Here is a 21,867-nt window from a genome sequence, read left to right on the forward strand (position 1 = left end):
ATTGCAGTCTTTGCCAGCATTTCCTCACCTAACCTTCAACCTTTGAGAGCTCACTGGATTGATGTTTATATTGTTATTAGATTACGTTGTTTCCATCAGCCATTTGCTCGGCATACACTGTAGTTAGCATTTATTATTTCTTACGACTTCAGTAATAAGAAATGATGAATGGACAAGATAGTGCTCTGAATGGAATATTAGCGCTTTCATATAACTATTTCTTCGATGAAAAATGTAGGAAGGTTAGTGTGTGGTAGAAAACTAATCTTGTCTATATTCGTCTGTTTCGCCAAGTGGACAATTTGAGGCAGATTGTTTCGATTTCCCCTCTCCCTGTTTGACTTTGGTGTATTGAGCTGCATTAATTCGAACTTTTTCCAGTCACGACGTCAAAAAACTGACATGAGTTGCGGTATTGCGTGTCTCTCCGAAAGTTTCAATAAAGAAGGTACAAACCCACAACGTTGAAACCGTCAATATTTCTTTCTATTGCTTTTCGTTAAATTACTCCAAGAAATCCAGATTTCAAAATGGTAAAGCACTTCTCCAAAGTGTATAATATATTTAAAGAAAGATATTAATGTATCAATTCTAACACATAGTTGCTTCGTATTCGCTCAAAAGAAGGCATGAACAGAGTTCAAGTTGAACCAGAAGAAAACTTTGGTTCACTCGCTCAAAAAGTCGCAGAGATTTTGAAACTATCCGATCCTTCAATCCTCGCCATGGGGAAGGATCCCAATCCTTCTACAGCAGCGCCTATAAACCAGTTAGCCAATCAAACGCTAAACGCAGCCGGTTTAAAGTAAGAGAAACGAAATTGAAGTTAGCAACAAGATTGACGATGTGCAGAGCTATTTACTTAATTATAACTACGTGAATATATATAGGCATGGTGATATTGTTTACGTCAGTTATACTGAAACGCAGCAACAGCCAGATTTGGAAAAGGATACTGTACCAATAACACACAACAAGACTTCAAACAATGTGGACATACCAACTATTAAGCAGGACGAAGTAGACGATTTCCTTGAAAGCCAACGAGGTTTAATACATCGTAAGAAAGACCCTAAATTGTAAGTGAAGGAATGGACCAAGTGACAGTTACACACTATCCGAGAAAGTTTACCTACGCATTTAATTTTACTAGTTGTCGACATGGCGATAATGCTATGTGCGATTATTGTATGCCACTTGAGGTACAGAGCCAATTATAGAGAATGATGAATGAATTATACGTCAAATATTGATCCACTTTTCTTTTTCTTTTTTTTTTTTTGTTGTTGTTGAAAGCCTTACGACATGAATTATTTGGAAGAAAATAAAATCAAACACATGTCATTCCATGCCTACCTACGACAAATTAATGCTGCACAACAATCGATCAATAATGCCGCCAGTAGTAATAATATACCGCCATTGGAGGAACAGGATTTTAAAGTCAAAGTGCCATGCACAGGTGGCCATGCACCTTGGCCAGAAGGAATCTGCACAAAATGTCAGCCCAGTGCCATTACGCTTCAAAGACAGGTAACTTTTTAAAAAGAACGAAAAGTAGGACATGAAAATCATTTTGCAGCCTATTTTACCTTTCTGAAATGCTCATCTTATATGTATATCTTTCATTAGACTTATCGTATCGTAGATCATGTTGAGTTCTCTTCTGCTTCGCTTATAGACTCCTTTTTGAATTATTGGCGTTCATCTGGGTCGCAACGTTTTGGCTACTTGTATGGTCGGTATGAGCCATATCTCGACGTTCCACTTGGTATTAAAGCTGTCGTTGAAGCCATCTATGAACCTCCTCAAGAAAATCACTCCGACGGTATCAAACTTGACCTACTTTGGGAAAACGAGAATCACATCAATCAAGTCGCCGAAGCTTGTGGTTTGGTTCAAGTCGGTATGATTTTCTCAGATTTAGTAGATGATGGCACAGGATCAGGCACCGTTATACCCAAGCGTCATGTCAACTCTTACTTTTTGTCATCAGTTGAATGTATTTTTGCTGCTGAAATGCAACATCGCCATCCCAATATCAGTAAACACTCAATTCAGGGCAAATACAGTTCCAAATTCGTTACCTGTGTAATTTCAGGCGATACAGAAGGTCAAATTGACGTAAAGGCTTACCAAGTATCTGATACGTTAACGGCGTTGAAGGAAGCAGAGATTGTAGAACCTTGTAGAAACCCTTCTATTATGCGCGTCAAGGATAGTATACCCCACGTCAGATATGTACCTGAAGTCTTCTATAAGTTTAAAAATGAATACAATGTTTTAGTGAAGCAATCGGCTAGACCTACCTTCCCTGTTGAATACCTGCTTGTGAATGTAAGCAGATAAGATCAGCTGTTATTATAAGACATCAAATTAACACTACTTTTTTCACTGCTAGGTTACGAACGGTTTCCCACATAATCCATCACCACTATTTAACCCAGAATCTAAGTTTCCTATCGAGAATAGAGAAGGGTTAGAGCATCAAAGTATCTATTCCCTTGCTAAAGTCCTCAAATCTTTCGATTCTGTTGACAATATAAGAACAGCATTAGCAGATTTTCACATACTATGCTTCATACAATCCTTGGGTGCATTCTCACCAGAAGAATTCAAACGATTTTGTAAACTTATTACCAGCAAAGAGAGTAATATTGAAGAACTTGAGCAGATCAATGGCTGGAACACGCTTAAAATACTTATCCAAGAAGCCGAAACGAATGCTAAGGCAAATGCATCTGTTATGCCGTCGGATACATCTTCAGGCAGATCTTCAGCCTCGGCAATGGCTGCTGCTCCTGTGAGTTGTAGACACTGTACTTTTGCCAACCCTCCTGGTAATGAAAACTGTGAAATGTGTGGGCTACCTTTATCGGGTTAAAAGAAGTATATTTTAGGAAAAGCTTATTCATAATGTCTGAATCCTCAGATATGAACCAATTTTTATGTATCATTACAATCAATAAATTGAATTTTGGATTATAGGCAATCGTTTTCCGTCTTAATAAGGTCCTCTGAATCCAAAAACATCAAAACATGTGCATGGCCATTAGTATATGTATATTCCTCAAAATGAGCATCTGTTATAATCCATCAAGCACTTTCTTATTTATTCTTACGGCAAGCTACGAACAATACAATTTTTCTTTTTTTCTGGTTCACATTTAAAGCAGTTAAGGCGGTAACTTAAATAGTTCAACAAGCAACAACACTTCAACTCTTTTGTGGCGATTAAAAAATGGTCTTTTTGTTGCTGCCCGCATTTATAACTCAAAAATGGAGTCTTTTATTTTCTTTCTTTCTTCTGCTTTAGAACTCTTACTTATAGTACGAAATGTCATCAGAGCAACAAGCAAAAGATTTGATTAACCAAGCTCAAAAGAAATTGAACTCGTGGTCATTTTTTGGGCCTTCCAATAAATATGAAGATGCAGCAGAATTGTATGAGAAAGCAGGAAATATGTTCAAACTAGCCCAGCAATGTAAATGTTACATTTGAAATTTCTCGCTCATTCTGTTACAAACTTCCTTTCATCTCTTTATTTTGCATTTTGAAAATAAATAATAATTTAGGGGGCAACGCCGGTGATGCATTCGTGGAAGCAGCTAAATTGTTCCAACGCGGAAACAGTGCCAAATTTGAAGGCTCAAGGGCCTATGATAATGCTGCAAAATGTTATAAGCGGAGCGATGTGTCAGGTGAGTTTTTAAAGAAGAAAAGTAGAGACAGTTAAGTAAAGTTCAATGAATAACTATTATCTATAGCTGCTGTATCTGCTTTAAAGGAGGCAGTTATTCTTGATCAAGAGGGCGGCAATTTCAGAGCAGCTGCTAGACATTACCAAGATATCGCAGAGTTATGTGAATCAGCTGATTATGATAAACCAAAGGAAGCTTATGATGCTTATACAAGATCCGCAGAGCTCTATAATGCAGATGATTCACCAGCGTAAGAATGGCAGAAATACGGCAGAATAAAAATGATACAATATTCTGAAAGCATCCTTTTTTTTTTTTTGTCTTTGCATAGACTCGCAAATAAATGCTTGTTAAAAGTAGCCCAAATCGCTGCCGATATGGAAATGTACGATGTGGCTATTGAAAAATACGAACAAGTGGCAGCTACAGCTGTTGATGATCCTTTACTTAAATGGTCACTGAAAGAATACTTTTTTAAGGCAGGCTTATGCCATTTATGCACTGGTGTAAGTATTGTTTAGAGTGTTTCACGAGCCTATAAAGTGCACACGATAACCTGTTACTTTTCGATTTGTTCAGGATATGGTCAAAACGACTCAAGCACTTAGTAATTATTGTAATATGGACTTATCATTTGAAGCCTCTCGTGAATACACATTGTTGAGGGGAATCATAGATTGTGTTGATCAAGGCGATGTGGACCAATTCACACAAATAGTGTACGATTATGATAAGTTAAGTCGATTGGATCCTTGGAAGACAGCTGTTCTATTGAAAATCAAAAAATCGATGGAGTCAGATGAATTGCGTTAAAGAGTTACGTTTTTTTTTTTTTTTTTGGTTACACATCACGATTCCATTCGTCTTCATTTCAACTCACAGAGTCATGTTATCTAAATTTCTATATTGTTTCCTTCCTTCCCTTTTTTGTTAAAAAAGTCAAGCAATAGCTAATTTCTTATTGACATTTCTTTCTCTTTTATAACTCACTCTATATACATTTACATATAATACTATGGGTTCTTTTCTATAATACTCAATATATCATCTTGGTGATGCCACAGCTAGAATTGCGCTTTTAAAATCGATCGTTACTTTATATATAAACAAATCATCCGCTTTACCGTCAAAACATTATACGTCTATCTGCTATACAATTATCCTAACAATTTCAGGACAAGAATGAAAGAGAATTGCATCCAATGCAATGATGTACTGCCACAAGCTATGCTAACAAAGGCAACCATCGGTTATCTAGATGTAATGAAAACTATTAATCCAGCGTATCGTTCAGACCTTGTATATATACCTAAAAGGACTTTGACCCAACCATCTGTACCATCAAAAAATAATGGATACGATAATATTCAAGATGATTATATTTTGAAAGTTCAAGAATTGATTGGCCATACCGTAATGTAAAAATCAAGGAAACAATAAGAGAAAGGAACAGTTAGTTGGTGCATAAATTATAATTTCCATTTTACTGAGTTTATCATTTATTTTGACAGGTATGAAATATTGGAGTTAATGGGACAAGGAACATTTGGGCAAGTTGTGAAGTGTAGGAACACCACCACTGGTGAGCTTGTCGCTATTAAAGTGATCAAAAGACAGCCTTCCTTTCACATACAAGGGCAAAAGGAGATGAGCATATTGTGCATTGTAAGCTTACCTCAATTATCATGAGTATACTGTAAACTCACATGCCGTGGTAAACTAAAATTAAAGAATTAAGTTGAGGGAGAGACTAGATGAGAGCGACAGATTTCTCCAGCTCCGAGACCATTTCTTATTCAGAGGTCATCTGTGCGCTGTGTTCGAACTATTGTCCATCAGTTTACATAAGCTATTTAGCTTACAGCCCGGAAAGCCATGTATGGCAATCACCGATATTCAAATGATAGCGTTCAACATTTTACAAACACTAGCCTTACTGAAAGAAATGAAGATTATTCATACTGATTTAAAGCCTGATAACATACTGTTAAAAAGGTAATGGACATGTAAAAAAATGAAAAATAAACGCCAATAGAAAGAAGAAATGTACGAGGGAACAATAACAAATTTTGTCTGTCCGCTAGCAAGGAGAATGTGCACGATGTTAAACTGATTGATTATGGATCTGCTTTATTAGAAAGTGATAATTCAAACTATTGCATTCAAACTGCTTACTATCGTTCACCGGAAGTTATCTTACGGGCACCGTTCAATTGTGCTATTGATATGTGGTCTTTTGGTTGTTTTATCGCTGAATTGTTTTTGGGTGAGCCCCTTTTTCCAAGTGGCAAAGAAACAACGCTTATGCAAATGATGGTGAAGGCTCTGCAGTAAGATTCTTCCGCCGTGATTCTTTGCGGTATACTATGCTATATGTCATTGCAGTAACTGAATTTCTGGATTACATAGGTCTCTGCCGCCGGCTTATTTGCTTCGGCAAGGGCGAAAATCAGACTGTTATTTTGACTTTAGGGCGCAAACGATAGAAAAAGATGATGATTCAACTAGTGTCCAGCTTAAGAAATCACTTCGGCAGTCGCAAGATTTTATTTCAGATGAATATGAAAGTTTAAAAGAAAGAATTATGGAAAGAGATATTATATGTCCCGGTGGATCAATGAAAACCGAAGCAGGTAACGGTGAACAGTCTGAGTGGCTAGCACTGTACAATATTAATCGATGCTATTCAATCGCGCCTACGTAGAAAACAGCACTAAAGAGCGATTTTATGATTTCGTAAAATGTCTTCTTGAATTTGATCCTGCAATACGATATTCTCCGCAACAAGCTTTGAATCACCCATTTATAACAACAAAAATTGAAGGAGTTGCTGCCATCAGTAATGCAAAGCTATTTGTTAGAAGTAATGGTGCATCTTCATCAGTAAAAGACTTGGATAACAAAGACCCAAAAAAATCAAGTCCTATAGATGAAAACGAAATTATCGGCAATCTCAAAAAACTAACGTCTGCAAGTCAGTTACCAACATCAGCGACTGCATCATTCTCTAATACACCAGTTGACAATCCATCGACTTTAACCGAGCGAAAGCCAAAATCTATATTGAAGAAAAGTAAGAAAATGTGCAGCACAGCAAGTCCTCGCATACACTTGCTATCTGCTACATCAGATACGACTACTACCACTGCAACTCCTGCTGGTAGGCAACAACACGTACCTAACTCAGTCAACAGGGTAACATTTGCACTACAGCCACAATACTTGATATCTGTCCCTGATGAGGTCTCCTCAATGGGCAGTTCTATTACATCGATAGTATCAGCAGTAACGGAAATGCCTCCTACTGTCGCTTCTTTTTCAGGCGCAGAAACGATGTTTAATAATAAATCGACTATGGCAACTACTGCTTTTAATAGTGCTTATACACAGCAAGGGTGGCATCGAGTACGTCACCAACAACAACAATATGCCATAACAATGAGTACTACTACAGCACAACAACCATCGTCTTCAGTATTTTATCAAAGTCCCGAGGAGTATAACTATCATAATGAGAAGAATAGGTATAGTAGTAACGTCACAAGCCATCCGAATGAAACGGTCATTTCGCCTCTATTTCATTACCATCTAGAACCCAAAATTTTGGATAACAGAAGATATGATTCGCAATATCCATACTCTTAAAAGTCATATAAACACCCCACACCCCCCCCAGGTTAAATTCTTTTACCATTACCGCTCTTCAGACTGAAAGCCTTTAATTTACATTAATGAAGTCTTTTATTCATAAACAAAGTACATAAGACATGTTACATAGTATAAAAACACGAGTAAAAGGGGGGAAAAGGTATATTATAGGGGAGGAGTGAATGATGAAGATGTACTATACACATGCTTTAAAGTAAACAAAAATTGGCATATAAAATAAAAAACGGTTCTTTTGTGTGGTATATGTATATGTGTATGTATATATATTGTTATGTAACCATAGATGTAAGAATTGTTTTTGAGCGCATACAGCTTTTCCGGTAAACAATTAATAACAGTAGTGAACAGAAGCAGTAGCAGTGAAAATAAATAAGATCATATGAATAAAAGCCTGTAGTCGCTAATTAACCCATTTCTTCAGTTGTGATGAGTCTTGTTGATGCTGTAATCGACTAGTAGGTCTTGTATGATGAGGATGAAGAATGGTATCTTTTGTAGTTGCATTTGTAGTAGATGAAACAGAAGACAGTCGCCTATTACTAGTACTACTATTGTAATTTTTATTTGGTATAGGTGAACTCGGCAAATTATTATGTATACTTCCAACGGAAACTCTTCGCATATCATTATTGCTTAACGAAGCTGTTGTTGCTTTAATGCTCGCTCTATCGGGTAGTATCAGTGATCGTGGCCGTCTTTTGGTAGTTGACGTTGTTTTCTTGCCCTCAAAATTGTTGGTGAAAAAGTATTTGTTGATTTCCGCATTATGTTCTAATTCCATTAATGCACGCCCTGACAGCTTCTGATCTTGTGAAACAGCAGTTTGCGCTTGGTCAATTAAATTCGACAATATAACCCGTATCCTTTCGAATGCAGCGTCTTCTTCTTCCAAACATTGCTCCAAATCCGATATTGTCAGTGTTTCTACAACTGGAGATGAAAACTTAAGAGATATATCCAAAAATGAGTGATATGAAGGAACTTTGGATAAGAAACAGTGCCTTTAACTTACCATGAGACCATCTTTACTACTACAAACGGATTGTGTATCCAAAGCAGGCGTCAGAGGCCTTTCTATTCTGCATGAATCAAGAGTAAATATTATTGTTTGTTGTCTGTCTTTTCTCTTTTTTTTTTTTTTCCTGTTTCTTTCGCTTGTGTAATTACTAAATAACAATACTTACGCGGCCAGTCGGTTTTGCAAATCACTTATTTTATTTGATTGTTCCTTAACGACCATTTCTAAAGTTTGATTCAATTGCAACAACGACTTTTTTTCTATTTCTAGGTCTTTGAGCTAAGGAAAAACAGATAAAAAGACACCCTTCTTCTGTTAGTATCTATTTGTGGCCCCACTATTATATTTTCGTTATACCTTTCTATATATCCTAGCTTCGTCTACTTGAGGTTTCTGAGCTGCTATCAGATTTCCGCGCAAAAGAAAAGAACCTAGTCCACCACTACTATTACTTAAAAATCCAAATCCTGGTTTAAAGGCGGATGTTGTAGTAGCTGACGTTGCAGTGGCAGTAGGAGTAGTATCATCATCGTCAACATCAATGTCAATGTCAATGTCAATATCGTCTCTGTCTTCATGTTTATGAACAAGCTCGTCGTTTGTTGCTTGATATTCATTAGTAACCTTTACATTATTCTTGTCGTTCATCGCTGTTGTTACGATGGGTGGTGGAGGCACACGTATACGTTGCTGCTGTTGTTGCTGTTGTTGTTGTTGATGGTGCTGAAAATTAGCTAAATTGATTCTACTTATTACCAAAGGCCCCTTTATCTTATCTTGTTGTTTTTGAGTGTTGCTGTTATCATTGTCTATCAAAGATGAAGAAGATGATGCAGAAGAGGGAGCATGGGTTGGTCCGTAAATACTGCTAGTAATGAGAGACTTTTTCGTCGTAGTCTCTTGCTTCGACGTTGCTGTTGTAGGTTGTAACTGACAAAAAAATGAAAGACCAGGATTACTATCAACAGACAGCTGTCGTATCATGGGTGAGGATTTTGGTGGACTGAAGGAATTTGTTGCTGTAAAAATATGCAGTGTGTTGTATGTTGACGCGGTGGATAAGGTGTTAATGGAAGAAGTAGTGGATGACGAGAGATTCATAAATGCAGAGGAAGAAGTAGAAGAAGAAGAGAATGAGGAATCAGTCAATGACGGATTCCGTTGTTGTTGTTGACGTTGAGTTGACGGACGTACAATATTGACAGCCTTAGGATTAGGCGTCAGGTCCTTTGATAGCATTGAAATACCTTATTTGAAAGAGAAATGGTTGATTGTTATATGCAAAGGAAATGATATTATAGTCTTCTATGAATCCAGAGGAGAAGACGAAAAGGAAAATCTTTGTAAAGAAATAATAAAAAATTAGGGGAACTGGGAAAAACCAAACAAAAACAAAACAAAAAAAGAATTGCTGCTGAATGAAGAAATACCCCCACTTTTTTTAACTGTGAACTCATGTTTATTCCGTCCTCGAAAATAAAAGATCGCAACTATCACTGTCACTTAGCACAATCACGGTGCGACTATTTGCTTAAACTGTTACTGCTTCTATCATTCTACAAACTGACAAATATCAACAAAAAAAATGATATGTTTACATGCACAAATGTCTGTGCGAGAACAAATAGGGGCCGATATTGGCAATGAATGCGCACTCTTTGTATGCTGAAGAGCTTCCGTGTGTTCATTATACTTGCCAAATCTTATAAAGTTTTCCTTTCCTTTAAAAGAATGAGTAAACAACAGTCTGGTATAAGGATGCTTTTAGTGTGTTACTACCTTTTAATTCTATTGTTTTTTTCGACAAAGAAATGGTGCTACAGCAGCTAAAAGGATTGGTAGGGATAAAGCTACTGCAGATAGCATTAGAAGCAAGAATAGCATGATTCAAATGTTTATTCTTAATCAGTTTCTTTTTTTTTTTATTTTCAGGTACCAGCAGCAAGCTTCCTCATAAAAATATCGAACAAGTCAGCTGATATGATAAGTGAATCCACATCAGGTTACTTTTTGTGTCTTGTCATGAAGAGTTTGTACAATGTATAATTCTCAGGGCAGGGTATTTTGTTGTTGTAGTATACAACACTTTTATGGTAGTTAAACAGCTTATTTCCGTTAGAAACTGTTCCGTATTCAAAGGTTCATCCAACCAGATTGCAGATATTGTTAGGAACAATGACAATACAATTTGTTAAACTGAAGGTTTGGTTTCCAAATATGTTAAACGTAAAACAGCAGAAAGCAAAAAGTTAAACATTCCGTGACAAGCCGAGCGGAGAGAGTAAGACAGCACTTCGTGTTACTGAACGTCTTCTATTGTACGAAACTTACACATACCAGTTATACTTAACTGGACCATATTCAAACCCTCACCTCCACTCCAGAACGCATAACCACCTGGTACGTAAATCAAACATCGTAACAAATGCCCTTCTTTTACTGTACTTTTACACTGCGTGATGCATCTTGTATTTTGGTAAGCTCCATCCTCACATCACTCGTGCTGCTGTTCCTGTTTAATAGAAATTCCAAAGACATTCTATGTTTGTTCTTCTTTTTACCATCCTCAGAAATTTTTGGTAGTTGTGATTTGTTCGAGTAGATCTTATTTTCAAATCGTAGACAACACGTGTGTCAAGTTTATTTATATTTATTTACCAATGGAAAAAGTTAATCCTTCGTACTTTTTCAGTTATTTGTCAAGTATGTAGGTCAAGGTTTTTCTTTATGTGTGAATAGCACAATACTAGGCTGATCTATTGCAGCTCTACTTTCAAGCTTAAAACTTGGAAGGCCCTCATTTTAACAGCAAATCCACCTTGTTCTTTTTGCAATTCCCTGCCTGTGTCATCTTCAAGAACATTAGATATTTGTATACGCTTAATATTCAATGGGCTACATTTAAAATAGAAACACCATGTCAATTATACACAAAGAACATCATCATTTGATATTCTTGTAAAAATTACCTTCTTAAAATAGCCATGGATTTTCCACCGTATGCTTCGTACAAACGTAAGATAATCACTTTGCCTTGACCGTCGTCATCTTCAGCCAGTTTCACAGTGTCAATAATTATTTGGTCAGAAGGAGCAATTTCGAAAAGTGAAGGAATTATCTCTCCAGATCTGATATCGTTGGTCTTTATATAACTGAGTATTGCATTTTGAGCGGCCATTAGTATCTATTCAGCTTATCTGTTTTATCCCTTTATCCTGTCTGTAATGTTACTTACCGAACTAAAAGAGGCACGTTGAAATCCAATGCACATTGCATTACGTTAGAAGAGGTAAAATTTCCTTTGTGCGGATAGATTGCATATTTGAAACTATGTTGACCTATAACGCTCAAATTGCAAAATCAATATTTGACCTCTTGCTTCATTCCTGCGCTTTTTTCACAAAATTTTACCCATATCAGCATGCTCATCAGGGCCTTTTGGAGAACGTAGGAGAGATAAACGCTGGGTGCCGCCGTGCGTTGCATAGCCATATTTACAATCGTTCAATATAGCAACACCGTAATTTGATTCGGATAAATCAGCAAATTTATGACCACAAACCTATACCATTCAATCATAGTACATCAGTATATGGTATATCTTTTTATATCCCTTTATTTGTTTACAGCAGCATCTGAAATTTCTCACCTCAAACTTTGCGTAATCAACTGTAGTATTATAGTGGGTAGGTCGTCTGATAACACCATACTGAATATCGTATGTAGCCTGAATCATGAACGAAGAGGATCTATTAATTATTGCGCACTATATTTTCAAAAATGTACAATATACCACATACGTAGTCGGTGATAAGATCCCAGTTAAACTCAACTTTCTGTTAAAGTAAATGAAGAAAATTGGTAAGGAGATGTACAGTGAATATGCCGTGGTTGTTCAGCAAATCATTTACCAAAAACTGGTGGCTTTCGTGCCATTCCACGACGTTATCAAACTCAATCCTGTCTCCAATACAAGTCAAACTAATAATCTGTTTTATAGAGCTGTTTTTTGAAATTGTATGCTCAAACTGCAATTCTGCCTTCAAAGGTCCGTCTGAAAGAATCTATTTCGAGCCATTAGTATGTTTAACTAGGTACGCAACAATAAATGAAAAGTTGCTAGTACCTTTAATGAGTTTTGACCTTCAAGAGTAACATATTTTTGCAGATGGTAGATTTCAACTGTAAGCAATTATCAAAGAGAAGAAATAAAAAATGAGCTCATCTGAACTATATATATGTTCTAACAGCTTGCTTACCATCCCAAGCATCCCAGTAAGTTGGCTAAATGAGTTGGCAATAAAAACGAAATTGGTCACTGAAAACGCTTCAAAGACATTTCATCTAAATTTAATCACACTTACAACATCCTCATAAAGTTGAAGAACGTTGGCCTTCTTTTTTTCCGCAACCAGATTTCCTCTACAGGATCTTATTTATTAGGACACTTTGACTGTAAACAATTCGTTTTGTATAATTACCTGGCACTAGTCTTATCGTAAAGTTCTAGCAGTTGACCATCTTTATTAAAGACAGCTTTCAAATTCAAATTCTCGAGCACGAAATTACCATTTTGCGTATAGGCTGTGAGACAAAGATCATTTAGCAAAGCAATCCTACATATCATTAGGAGTTGAAGACCTGAAAGGCTCCTACCTTTAGCCGAATGATCTCCGGAAACTGGCTCAAAGTCAACTTTTGCTTTATATCCTGACGCTCCCAAGCTGGGTACATTTTTAACTAGAGTATACTCACCATGTTAATGTACTTCATCTATCAGACACTGGCCTTTAATGGCTATACCTATCATAAGACTTACCAAGCACATATTCATAATCCCCTGAGGTTTGCTGATTTGTCCAGTTTGTATTTTTCTCAGGAACCAAAATAACTTCAGAACGTGGCCAAGGTAGCGTATTGAAGACAACAACACCGTCTTCCTCATCGTCAGTGATAAGCTCGCCTTTGCTTTCGCTCGTTCCTCTGATGAGAAATGTTTGAATCCCATGACGAAGGATTGAACATTCTTGTATTACTTCGCGATGAAACTACAATTTGCCGCGAGCAAACAAAGACGTTGTTGAATTAGCTCAGAAAATACTACTAAAGAATTATTTTTAAGTGTTATATACTTCTTCGTTACCTTGTGGACATCCACATAGGCTAAATTAATTGCGGAGCCTGGAAGACAATCATGGAATTGATTGAGGCAAAGAAGCTTCCACAAACGAGTAATAGTCTCGGAAGGATAACTGAATAGCAAATGTTGTTACGAAGAAAAGGATAAGTAAAATATGCTTTACTCTAACATTCGATTCACTTTAGGATATATACCTAAAGTCTAATCTGGCAGCATTGGCGTGAAGCTTTGCATAAACAGCCAGCATTTCAACGTCTCTGATAATAACTTCTCCTTTTCTGTTGCCCTTTTTCACAAGAGCTTGAGTAGTATACGTGCCACGATGAAATTCAAGGTACTATGAAATTGTTTACGTATAATTTGATTGTAAGTATACGAAAAACTTGAAGATGCCAGTCTACTTTTTTGTTCGTTACCAGTTCTCCTTTGTAGGCTTGGAGACGATCTGAGGTCTTTTCTATGCTTTCAAAGAAATTTGTTGCGCTTCCATAACTGACAGTAGGCAGCCCATCCTAACAAATGGAAGTCAACTTACTCTGCATCTAATCGAACGCTATAGCAAGTTTTCCTCTCTTATTTTCGGCACACTTACAACATTCTTCATTCTTTCAAGTCTTTCAAGCATCTCTGGGGCCGGCCCGCCTCCACCATCACCATGTCTAACCATCGTGTGTTAATACAAAATAAAGTAGTTGCCTTCATTATAGTTCGACTTATGCTGCTGCTTACCCGAAGACAAGTAAACTTTGGTTTGAGACTTCTAAATCGTGATGATTTTCGATACTTGAAAAAGAATTCAGCTACTGTAAAGTAATGTCTATTTTTTATTGATTGCTTTGAATAGATATCTTACCACTTGTGTAATTCAGCGGGTGTTACTGATGCAGTGTACCTATTTTCACCATTAATTGATTTTAAACTCAATATCATATTGACATCAACATTCAGACTTTTTTTTAATTCTCTTACGTCTCAGCAGGCGTCAAGTGAGCCAAAATCCTACTATCATCAATACCTGTCCACCAAAACGTGGTCAACGGGAACGTATTAATGTTGTTCCAGGAAAGCTTCTGAGTAAAGAAGTAATCGCAGCCAGATTCCCGAAGAATTTGGGGAAGTTGCCCAGAATAACCTATGTTTATATCGTATGGAGAAGCAACAATGAGACATCCTTGACTATATTGATTTTGACAAGCCAGAAATTTGCTATGCATTGTATTTACCAAACGAATCTGGTAACCAGAATACTCTTGTTCTCTTTCCGAAATGCTTCTCAAAAAACCGCTGACTGTATATAAAAGGATTGACCTTAGGTTTACGGGTCGTCACTGCTACAGTATGTTTCGTCAAATAAACTCTTACCCCAGAAGCATTTGTCGGCAGAGCGACTCTCCAGACTAGTGCATAAATGTAAGTAGATGATTAACAATGCAACCACTATAGGTAGTAAAATAACTTACAGGCATATTTGTATCTAACATCAAGAACAAAAACAAAAAAGTTCTAGCAAAGTATGTATGTGATATCAGGTAATAAATGATCTATTGATTGTTACCATGCTCTACCCAGCTCTATAATGCAAAAATAATAGAAAAAAAGAAGTGGTTTAGAATGCGAATAGGGATGCTTGTAGCGCTTCTAATAACTTACACCTCCAATAATTTCCCATTGCCCAGTTTTTTCAGCCTTTAGTATTTTCTCAAACACTGCTGGATAAAGCTCTTTAAGCCATTCATATTGTTGCACCTGAGATCCAGTGAAAATGTACTCGGGATAACGATTTAGGAGATCAAGTTGGCTTGACCATGATCTAGCAATTTTCCGTTTCGTCTCATCATAAGGCCATAACCAAGCTGTATCGATATGACAGTTGCCGACAGCTGTAATATGATGTTCACCAGAGCCATTTTTGGCGCTAAGATATTCTTTTGTTAAATCCAAACATTTCTGAACGGCTTCTTTATCTTCAGCAATGAAGTTATTAATCACTTCATTCAATACCCATAAAGCTTGTCGAGCTCGAGAGGATGTTGACTCGGTATCATAAGCAATTCCGCGAATAACACTATCAAAAGAAGGAATGTATCAGCCCCCTTCTATGCTTAGCTTCTTTTTTTCTGGTTTTAAGACTTAAAAAAAAGAGAAACAAGCGTTGATGAACATCAAATTACGTTAAATCATGATATAGCTTTTGAACACGCTTATTCGGTACGACCAAATCAGCTCGCTTGAGTTCAAAGTATTTGTTGGGATTTGCAACCATAGAGTCTGCTGCACCAACTCCAAACATTCCATTACAAGCCGCTTCAATATAAAACTCGAACTGCGCTCCTGCACTTCCTCTGTTTGTAAGAATGTATTCATGTCGTGGCTGATCGGCTAAAGTATCGATTAGTTGAAAGGCATGCAATATTAGCATAGTAAACAATCATCTTTATGAGCATTGAAATAGCAACGATTGATCAACTTACTTCCTCCTGTCAGGCCTTGTTGCGGTACACCATCTTTGCTCCATACCATACCTTCACAACCCATATCCCATTGGAAAACTACTTCTTTGCCTTCCATTTCTTGAGGTAGAGTTGCAACAACATGAAACCAATGGGTTGACCAGCTTGGACCAAACTTGTGCTGTCCTATCGTAAAGCTTTCAAAATTTTGTGCAACGGCTTCCTGTGATGGAATTTTCATGCAAAAGAAGGGTTCCCAAAATTTGACACATTATTCAGCATGAACAATCAGACTCATTCATCGATTGGCGTTTGTAACTTTTACCTTAAAACTTATACGCTTTTCATTTTAAATTAATTGGAAAGTACAGTCAATATCTCTTATGAAAAGTACCTTTGTTCCGTATCTTTTATTTACCTTTAATCCAGGCACACTGTAGACTTTCAGCTGTACATGTGGTGAGCCTTTCGTTCTGGAAACCCACAATGCTCGGTGGATTCCCATACTATAAAATTGCCCACTAGAAGCTACAAAGTTATTAATACGTGATTTTGTTATCTTGAGGGGCACCCTGGGTGCATTATCCAATGCAGGAGCGAATGAATCATCCGCGTGGTTGCTGTGCCGATGCCCATAGATAGCCATTTTCTCTTTCTTTTTGAAAATGAATATCCTATGAAGTGCAATTCAAAAGAGACCAAAACAAAGAAAAAGAAAGAGTAGATCGCCCCTGATGTGAGAACAAACCTCTTTCACTACATCGGCATAAATCACATGATGGTATATTCACACCAATCTTCAAGCACATTCGTCTTGATACGTGATCACTTTTGATGACTTTAAATTTAAACTGTATGCAAGAAAAAAAAAAGGGATGTACCTTTTTTATTTTACTTTTAATCGTCCAAAAACAAATTATGGCCCAATTCGAATTGAGTAAGACATGGAAAATCCTCGGACCATTTCCAATCGGTTCTCGAGAGCAGGACTTTGGAGCAGATCTGTTAGAAAACTATGGTAATGTCAGTCCTTATTTTATGCATATGACACAATAATAAAATATACAAACTCAAAGACATGAACCATTAGGCGGATTCAGCCAACTGAAGTATTCGACTACAGCAAAGTTTCCCTCTGAATTAGTGGAGGGAGGTTTTGTTGGATGGTCTACTGTAACTGCAGATGATAATTGTGTCGTTGGCCCGCTGGGCTTCACGAATGTTAGGTTCGCGAAACACATGCTTGATTGTGATTCGTATTTGTCTTGTCTTGACCGAAAAAGATTGGTTTTGAACTTAAAATACTAAGTGGGAAAACAATGGGGCGCCCTTTGGATGGTCAATTGAGCAATATCAAGCATGGGCAAGAGGCCTATTAGTTGTGCATGAACCAGTCCAATTGTTTATTCAGATAAGCGGCGTGTCTGAGTTTTACCTTGACGGGGTCAAATATCATGGCGATTGTTACGCTTATAACACAACAACGCATATAGTCTCCATGAAGCATGGAAAACACCATTTAGACGTAAGGATAGTTCATGACGTACGAGTATTTGGTGGCAGCAAAGTGCCGCCGCGGTGTCAATTTCAAGTGCACCTTTATACCCGTGGTGAGGAAGCTTTGGTTTACCCTGAGGATTACGTTTTAATTAGACCTGCTCTGCCTGCTCCACCAAAGACATCTTCCTCTCCCTCCCCAAACAGAGCAGAAGAACAACAGCAGACCGTTTGCGAGCTTTTGATGCCAGATTATCTCAAAGATATAGGCTTTGCAGGATCTTATGGTTGTGTCTATGTACAGAATGCTGGTGATGAAACTCTTTGGGTTACTTCTCTGACTTTGTGTATAGTAGATGATCAAACGTTAGCGTCAAGGACAAAAAATGGTTTGTTCATGGAATATAAAACGGATCTATTAATGAGCAATGAGCTTCTCTATTTGATACCTGGCCAAATGCGCCCTATTGGTTTTCACTTTCAAAAAGAATTCGGCACATTGCCTGCTACCAAAATTTTGCGGTTTTGGGTGCGTATTGGGTTTGCAATCCAATACGATACAGCAGATGGAAGAAGTGAGTTTGCTGTCCGCGCCACATCCAATGTCCGTTGTGTTGATTGGATTCACTCAGCTTTTCGTTATACATTTTTGGACTATGACAATACAGTGCACTACGGTAATTCTGAAACATATAGCTTTTGCTAAACAAATATTCTTTAAGCCCTTAGATTAACGATAACTTAAGCAATGGCGAAAAGACCGAACACATTGACTACTAGTACCACTAAGCCAGTGATTGTAGCGCTCCATGGAGCAGGCGTTGAGGCTGACTCGGAGTTTTGGACTGATTCTGTGCCTACACAAAAAACGTCTTGGGTATGCTCCACTATTCGCCGCTGAATGTGCTTTTGCACAAAAAAAAAAACTAAAATGTACCCTTAGATAGTATATCCTACAGGACGAACGCCTTGGTAAGGAAAAAAATTATCTGCCGAAACTATTGAGATATTGTTTCGCAAACTTCGCGATTCATTTGTTAAAAGGGGTTATGACTGGCATGGCCCTAGTGCAAACAATGTATTCAGCGCTTTATAAGGCTTAGTTGACATACGGGATCTTTTACCACCGCACATTGAGTGTATCGATGCCGCTCTTGGTGATTGGATAAACGGTACAATGAGCATAGTTAAGGCTAGTATAAGAGTAATCACCAGATGTTAATAGCTTCAAAATACTTTAGTGTCAAAACCTTATGAAACACCATTAACGTTAAAACCAGAGGACCAGCGAGAGTGGACAGTTGGTGATATCGAAAAATTAATCGTCATAGGTAAGCATATATTATATTAAAAATTGCCAATGAGGGATGAGCAAATTTTTAATGTTGAACGAAAGGCCATAGTAATGGCGGACAAGGAGCGTGGTATTTTGCTACACATTTCTCTGACAAAGTTATAGCAGGTAAAAAGCTCATGCTTGACGTAATTTCATAACAATACTTTCTTATCGATCAACGAATATATATCAACTACTCTTGTCAATAGCTGTTCCTGTTGCTGGCTATGTAAAGATTCAAGATTATATATCTTACGCCAACTGGGTGGGTCAAAGTTACTGCGACCCACAGTTGAAAGGTGTAGGTTTAAAGCCTTTACAACTGTCTTACGTAGTGAATTTGACATTTAAAATTCAATAGATTTTGGAGTCTTCAATTGCCGAGTATAATAACGATCTTTATCTTTCAAACATGGCAAGTCAATTACCTGAAATTTACAACTTACATTTGGAGTAAAAAAAAAACTTATAGATGATATGCCTCCTACAGACAACCATTGCCGTGCTTCCAAGACTAGGGACTGAAGATGACAATGTTCCGCCGTTGCACACCAGAAAGTATGTAAGAATTTTGAATGGAATTTTGAAAACACCAACAGCCATAAAGTAAGTTCAAACCGCATTTTCTCTTTAAATTTTCTTTTTGTTCACATTTCTTGGCTTATTATAGGATATCAGAAGTATCTATGACAGGTCACTGGTGGGATACGGTATTCAGTGATCGAATTGTTCAAGACTTTCTAACAAAAAACCAGAAAATAAAAGCAAGATTTGAACCTGACGATTTTTCTATCACACTGATGAACCCGGCGGGAAGTGGAAGTATTCATGGAATACAAATTGAGCAACTGACAATCCCTTATAGGTAACTACTCTTCAAGTGGAAACATTGTTAGCTTTGAGTAATGAATTCGAACAGATTAGGCAAGATACAAGGCTATTATTCAAAAGATCAGCACGGCAAAACGATACTAATGCTTAAGACCACAAATATTGCATCGTTCCGGTTCACAAAGTATTTTAGAGGATGTAATAAACTAACAGTTGATGAGGATAAGTTTCTACATTTGGAAAAAAACTATACAAAAAGTGAAAATGTTCATTTATCATATGATAGAAAGACGAAACGATGGAAGGTAAGAAACCACAACATGCAAAAAGCTTATATTGAAACATTTGGAAGGCTTTATTCATGGCAACCTCACCTTACAACATTAATGTGATTTTCTAGTTGGAAGCATGTAGGGTGACAGAACGAAACAAAAATCCCTATGGTCCGGTTCACCGTATGTACGAGTCAAAGATGGCTCTTATCATAGTCATTCCGCAAAAAGACATGTATGAACATGCAGCTTTGCAAATTGCTCATGATTGGTATCTGTATGGCAGAGGTGACGCTATCATTGTTTATGATAATGACGATGCTACCTTCGATAAAATTAAGCATGACAGTGTACATTATTGCATTTACCTGGGATTGATCAATGAGAATAAGAAAATGAAAGAGCTTATATCGAAATCAACGATTTGTAATATTGATATCAAGGAAAACATGGATAGTACAATTAGTATCAGAGTCTCTAACAGGAAGTTTAACGAAGCTGGAACAGGTATGTACATTAAAAAGACAAGCAACTTGTCACATTATCCATGTTTTACTATGGAAGGAGTAATTCAAAATGTAATTTGATAAAAGGTCTATTGTTAATGCAGCCAGGGTTATTAGAAGGAGAAATCGCGCTTATTATCACTGGAACGGACATCAATGGATTTGATTCAGTACTGCAGCTTATACCAAAACGTACAGGAATGATGACACCAGAATGGGGTTAGTTATTTTATAAAAGTATTTTTTTGTGAGCCTCGTTTTTTAAAATATCAAACACTTATGTGTATGAATAGTGATTACACATAGTAGTGAAATGAAAGCAACAGGCTTGGGTGGTATCTTAGCGGCAGGGTAAGATTATCTTATGGTAGCTGAGTTATTCCCAGCAAGCAGAGAAGCTAAATAGAAACCTTACTCTAGTTTCTTTGATAATGAATGGAAGGCTTTTGGCTATCTGTGAGGCACAGCGATCTAATAGGTGTAGAAAGCTTTTTCAATAAAGAGAATTATAAGACCATTGCTCCAGTTTGGCCTTAACGAAGAATCATGTAGCACAGCTTAAGTATAGTTTGCTTACAACAGTTGACAATAAATAGTATTTATCATACGATAAAACTTAGCTGCCCTGGCCTTGAAGGGAACGTTACTCTATTCAGCCTTTTCAACATTTTCAGTTAGACATTGTGTTACAATATCTTGACAAGAAGTATCTTTTCAGCCAAACGAAGAGTCACCATGAGACCGAATTCCGAAGCTATGTACCCATACTTGTCTTATTAACTGTTTTGCATACAACGGCTTTTAAGGCGTACATTTGCGTCAAAAACATACACTGATTGAATGCATTTGTGCAGCCTTACCATAGCCATGCTGGTTCAGGAAGTGCTTTTAAGCACTCACAAATTCTCATTGGTTGATCCGACATCGTTCATTTTCATGCGACCAAAGATTATTAAAGGGGCGATTGTGACTTCAGTGGGATTTGTGTGTGGAGACGTCTAGTCTGCTTGATCGGCTTTTTATTTTGGTCATGAATATCTTTTCCCTTTTATTTTTAAGCTTTTTTTCTTTCCCTTCATTTGATTATATTCCACAAATACGCAAGCTTGCTCCAGTAAGATGTCAAACTCAACTACTGAAAGAAGGCCAAGTGAGCCTATTTCAATACTGAAACATTCAAATGTATTTAAATCATTGCTTCTTTGTCAAATAACAAATAAAAGTTGTTTGATTGAAAACTGACCACAATAACGTCTCACTCCACTTTCCGTTGTGCGGAATCATGTTAGACTGCCTCATCTCAAGCTACCTCAATACCAAAAAATGCACGCATCATGCTTAGTGAAGATGAAGATGATGATTATAACAAGAATAATAAATGTATCTCTGATAATGAGGAGGAAGAGCCCAACACAGAACTTATGTCAGCAGAAGCTTTAGAATTAC

The 21,867-nt window shown here is 37.2% G+C and overlaps 7 protein-coding genes across 7 annotated transcripts; 4 read left to right on the top strand and 3 right to left on the bottom strand.

Annotated features, from left to right (window-relative positions):
- Nucleotides 1-402: 402 nt before the first annotated feature.
- Nucleotides 403-3,114, top strand: BDF20DRAFT_997861 (NPL4 family-domain-containing protein; the record flags this gene model as incomplete). The annotated part of the gene is made up of 8 exons (XM_053085446.1): nt 403-448; nt 523-533; nt 603-805; nt 891-1,079; nt 1,154-1,202; nt 1,297-1,533; nt 1,633-2,337; nt 2,402-3,114. 8 exons carry the CDS (start codon nt 403-405, stop codon nt 2,882-2,884), a joined length of 1,923 nt encoding a protein of 640 aa, XP_052941393.1. The 3' UTR covers nt 2,885-3,114.
- Nucleotides 3,115-3,337: 223 nt separating this feature from the next.
- On the top strand, nt 3,338-4,515 carry BDF20DRAFT_811506 (soluble NSF attachment protein; the record flags this gene model as incomplete). Its single annotated transcript, XM_053076698.1, has 5 exons — nt 3,338-3,485; nt 3,577-3,702; nt 3,769-3,952; nt 4,034-4,208; nt 4,282-4,515. The coding sequence occupies 5 exons, from the start codon at nt 3,338-3,340 to the stop codon at nt 4,513-4,515; spliced, it is 867 nt and encodes a 288-aa protein (XP_052941394.1).
- Nucleotides 4,516-4,813: 298 nt separating this feature from the next.
- On the top strand, nt 4,814-6,209 carry BDF20DRAFT_89833 (kinase-like domain-containing protein). The gene is made up of 5 exons (XM_053082603.1): nt 4,814-4,962; nt 5,093-5,120; nt 5,214-5,367; nt 5,441-5,697; nt 5,787-6,209. Coding segments are annotated over exons 2-5 (663 nt in total). The 5' UTR covers nt 4,814-4,962; nt 5,093-5,118; the 3' UTR covers nt 6,037-6,209.
- A 1,350-nt stretch (nt 6,210-7,559) lies between these two features.
- BDF20DRAFT_89892 (uncharacterized protein) lies at nt 7,560-8,468 on the bottom strand. Its single transcript, XM_053082644.1, has 2 exons — nt 8,384-8,468; nt 7,560-8,314 (listed from the first exon to the last, which is right to left on the bottom strand). The coding sequence occupies exons 1-2, from the start codon at nt 8,384-8,386 to the stop codon at nt 7,772-7,774; spliced, it is 546 nt and encodes a 181-aa protein (XP_052941396.1). The 5' UTR covers nt 8,387-8,468; the 3' UTR covers nt 7,560-7,771.
- BDF20DRAFT_89934 (uncharacterized protein) lies at nt 8,393-9,798 on the bottom strand. The gene is made up of 2 exons (XM_053082663.1): nt 8,747-9,798; nt 8,393-8,668 (listed from the first exon to the last, which is right to left on the bottom strand). The coding sequence occupies exons 1-2, from the start codon at nt 9,626-9,628 to the stop codon at nt 8,552-8,554; spliced, it is 999 nt and encodes a 332-aa protein (XP_052941397.1). The 5' UTR covers nt 9,629-9,798; the 3' UTR covers nt 8,393-8,551.
- Nucleotides 9,799-11,145: 1,347 nt separating this feature from the next.
- Nucleotides 11,146-16,625, bottom strand: BDF20DRAFT_812430 (galactose mutarotase-like domain-containing protein; the record flags this gene model as incomplete). Its single annotated transcript, XM_053076782.1, has 25 exons — nt 11,146-11,284; nt 11,359-11,541; nt 11,625-11,727; nt 11,801-11,951; nt 12,039-12,116; nt 12,190-12,225; nt 12,301-12,453; nt 12,516-12,571; nt 12,649-12,673; nt 12,754-12,811; nt 12,871-12,973; nt 13,046-13,139; nt 13,216-13,437; nt 13,533-13,641; nt 13,724-13,866; nt 13,946-14,041; nt 14,122-14,188; nt 14,259-14,312; nt 14,383-14,421; nt 14,499-14,700; nt 15,085-15,100; nt 15,180-15,594; nt 15,701-15,908; nt 16,001-16,202; nt 16,398-16,625. The coding sequence occupies 25 exons, from the start codon at nt 16,623-16,625 to the stop codon at nt 11,146-11,148; spliced, it is 3,180 nt and encodes a 1,059-aa protein (XP_052941398.1).
- A 272-nt stretch (nt 16,626-16,897) lies between these two features.
- BDF20DRAFT_832121 (uncharacterized protein) lies at nt 16,898-21,257 on the top strand (the record flags this gene model as incomplete). Its single annotated transcript, XM_053078510.1, has 15 exons — nt 16,898-16,997; nt 17,070-17,266; nt 17,289-18,153; nt 18,223-18,353; nt 18,424-18,448; nt 18,718-18,807; nt 18,873-18,938; nt 19,022-19,113; nt 19,285-19,418; nt 19,483-19,677; nt 19,732-19,948; nt 20,044-20,422; nt 20,509-20,640; nt 20,715-20,772; nt 21,059-21,257. 15 exons carry the CDS (start codon nt 16,898-16,900, stop codon nt 21,255-21,257), a joined length of 2,880 nt encoding a protein of 959 aa, XP_052941399.1.
- Between the last annotated feature and the right edge of the window lie 610 nt (nt 21,258-21,867).

Source organism: Mycotypha africana (assembly GCF_025528875.1).
Source record: "Mycotypha africana strain NRRL 2978 chromosome Unknown BDF20scaffold_1, whole genome shotgun sequence".
In the NCBI taxonomy this organism is placed as follows: domain Eukaryota; kingdom Fungi; phylum Mucoromycota; class Mucoromycetes; order Mucorales; family Mycotyphaceae; genus Mycotypha; species Mycotypha africana.

Excerpts from the sequence above, each read along its gene's own strand:
- BDF20DRAFT_89833 (XM_053082603.1), top strand. Across the intron at positions 5,368-5,440 it reads AGATGAGCATATTGTGCATT|TTGAGGGAGAGACTAGATGA; the intron begins GTAAGCTTACCT and ends TAAAGAATTAAG. Across the intron at positions 5,698-5,786 it reads GATAACATACTGTTAAAAAG|CAAGGAGAATGTGCACGATG; the intron begins GTAATGGACATG and ends TCTGTCCGCTAG.
- BDF20DRAFT_89934 (XM_053082663.1), bottom strand. The coding sequence starts at position 9,628 with ATGCTATCAAAGGACCTGACGCCTAATCCTAAGGCTGTCAATATTGTA. Across the intron at positions 8,669-8,746 it reads AAGCTAGGATATATAGAAAG|CTCAAAGACCTAGAAATAGA; the intron begins GTATAACGAAAA and ends GTTTTTCCTTAG.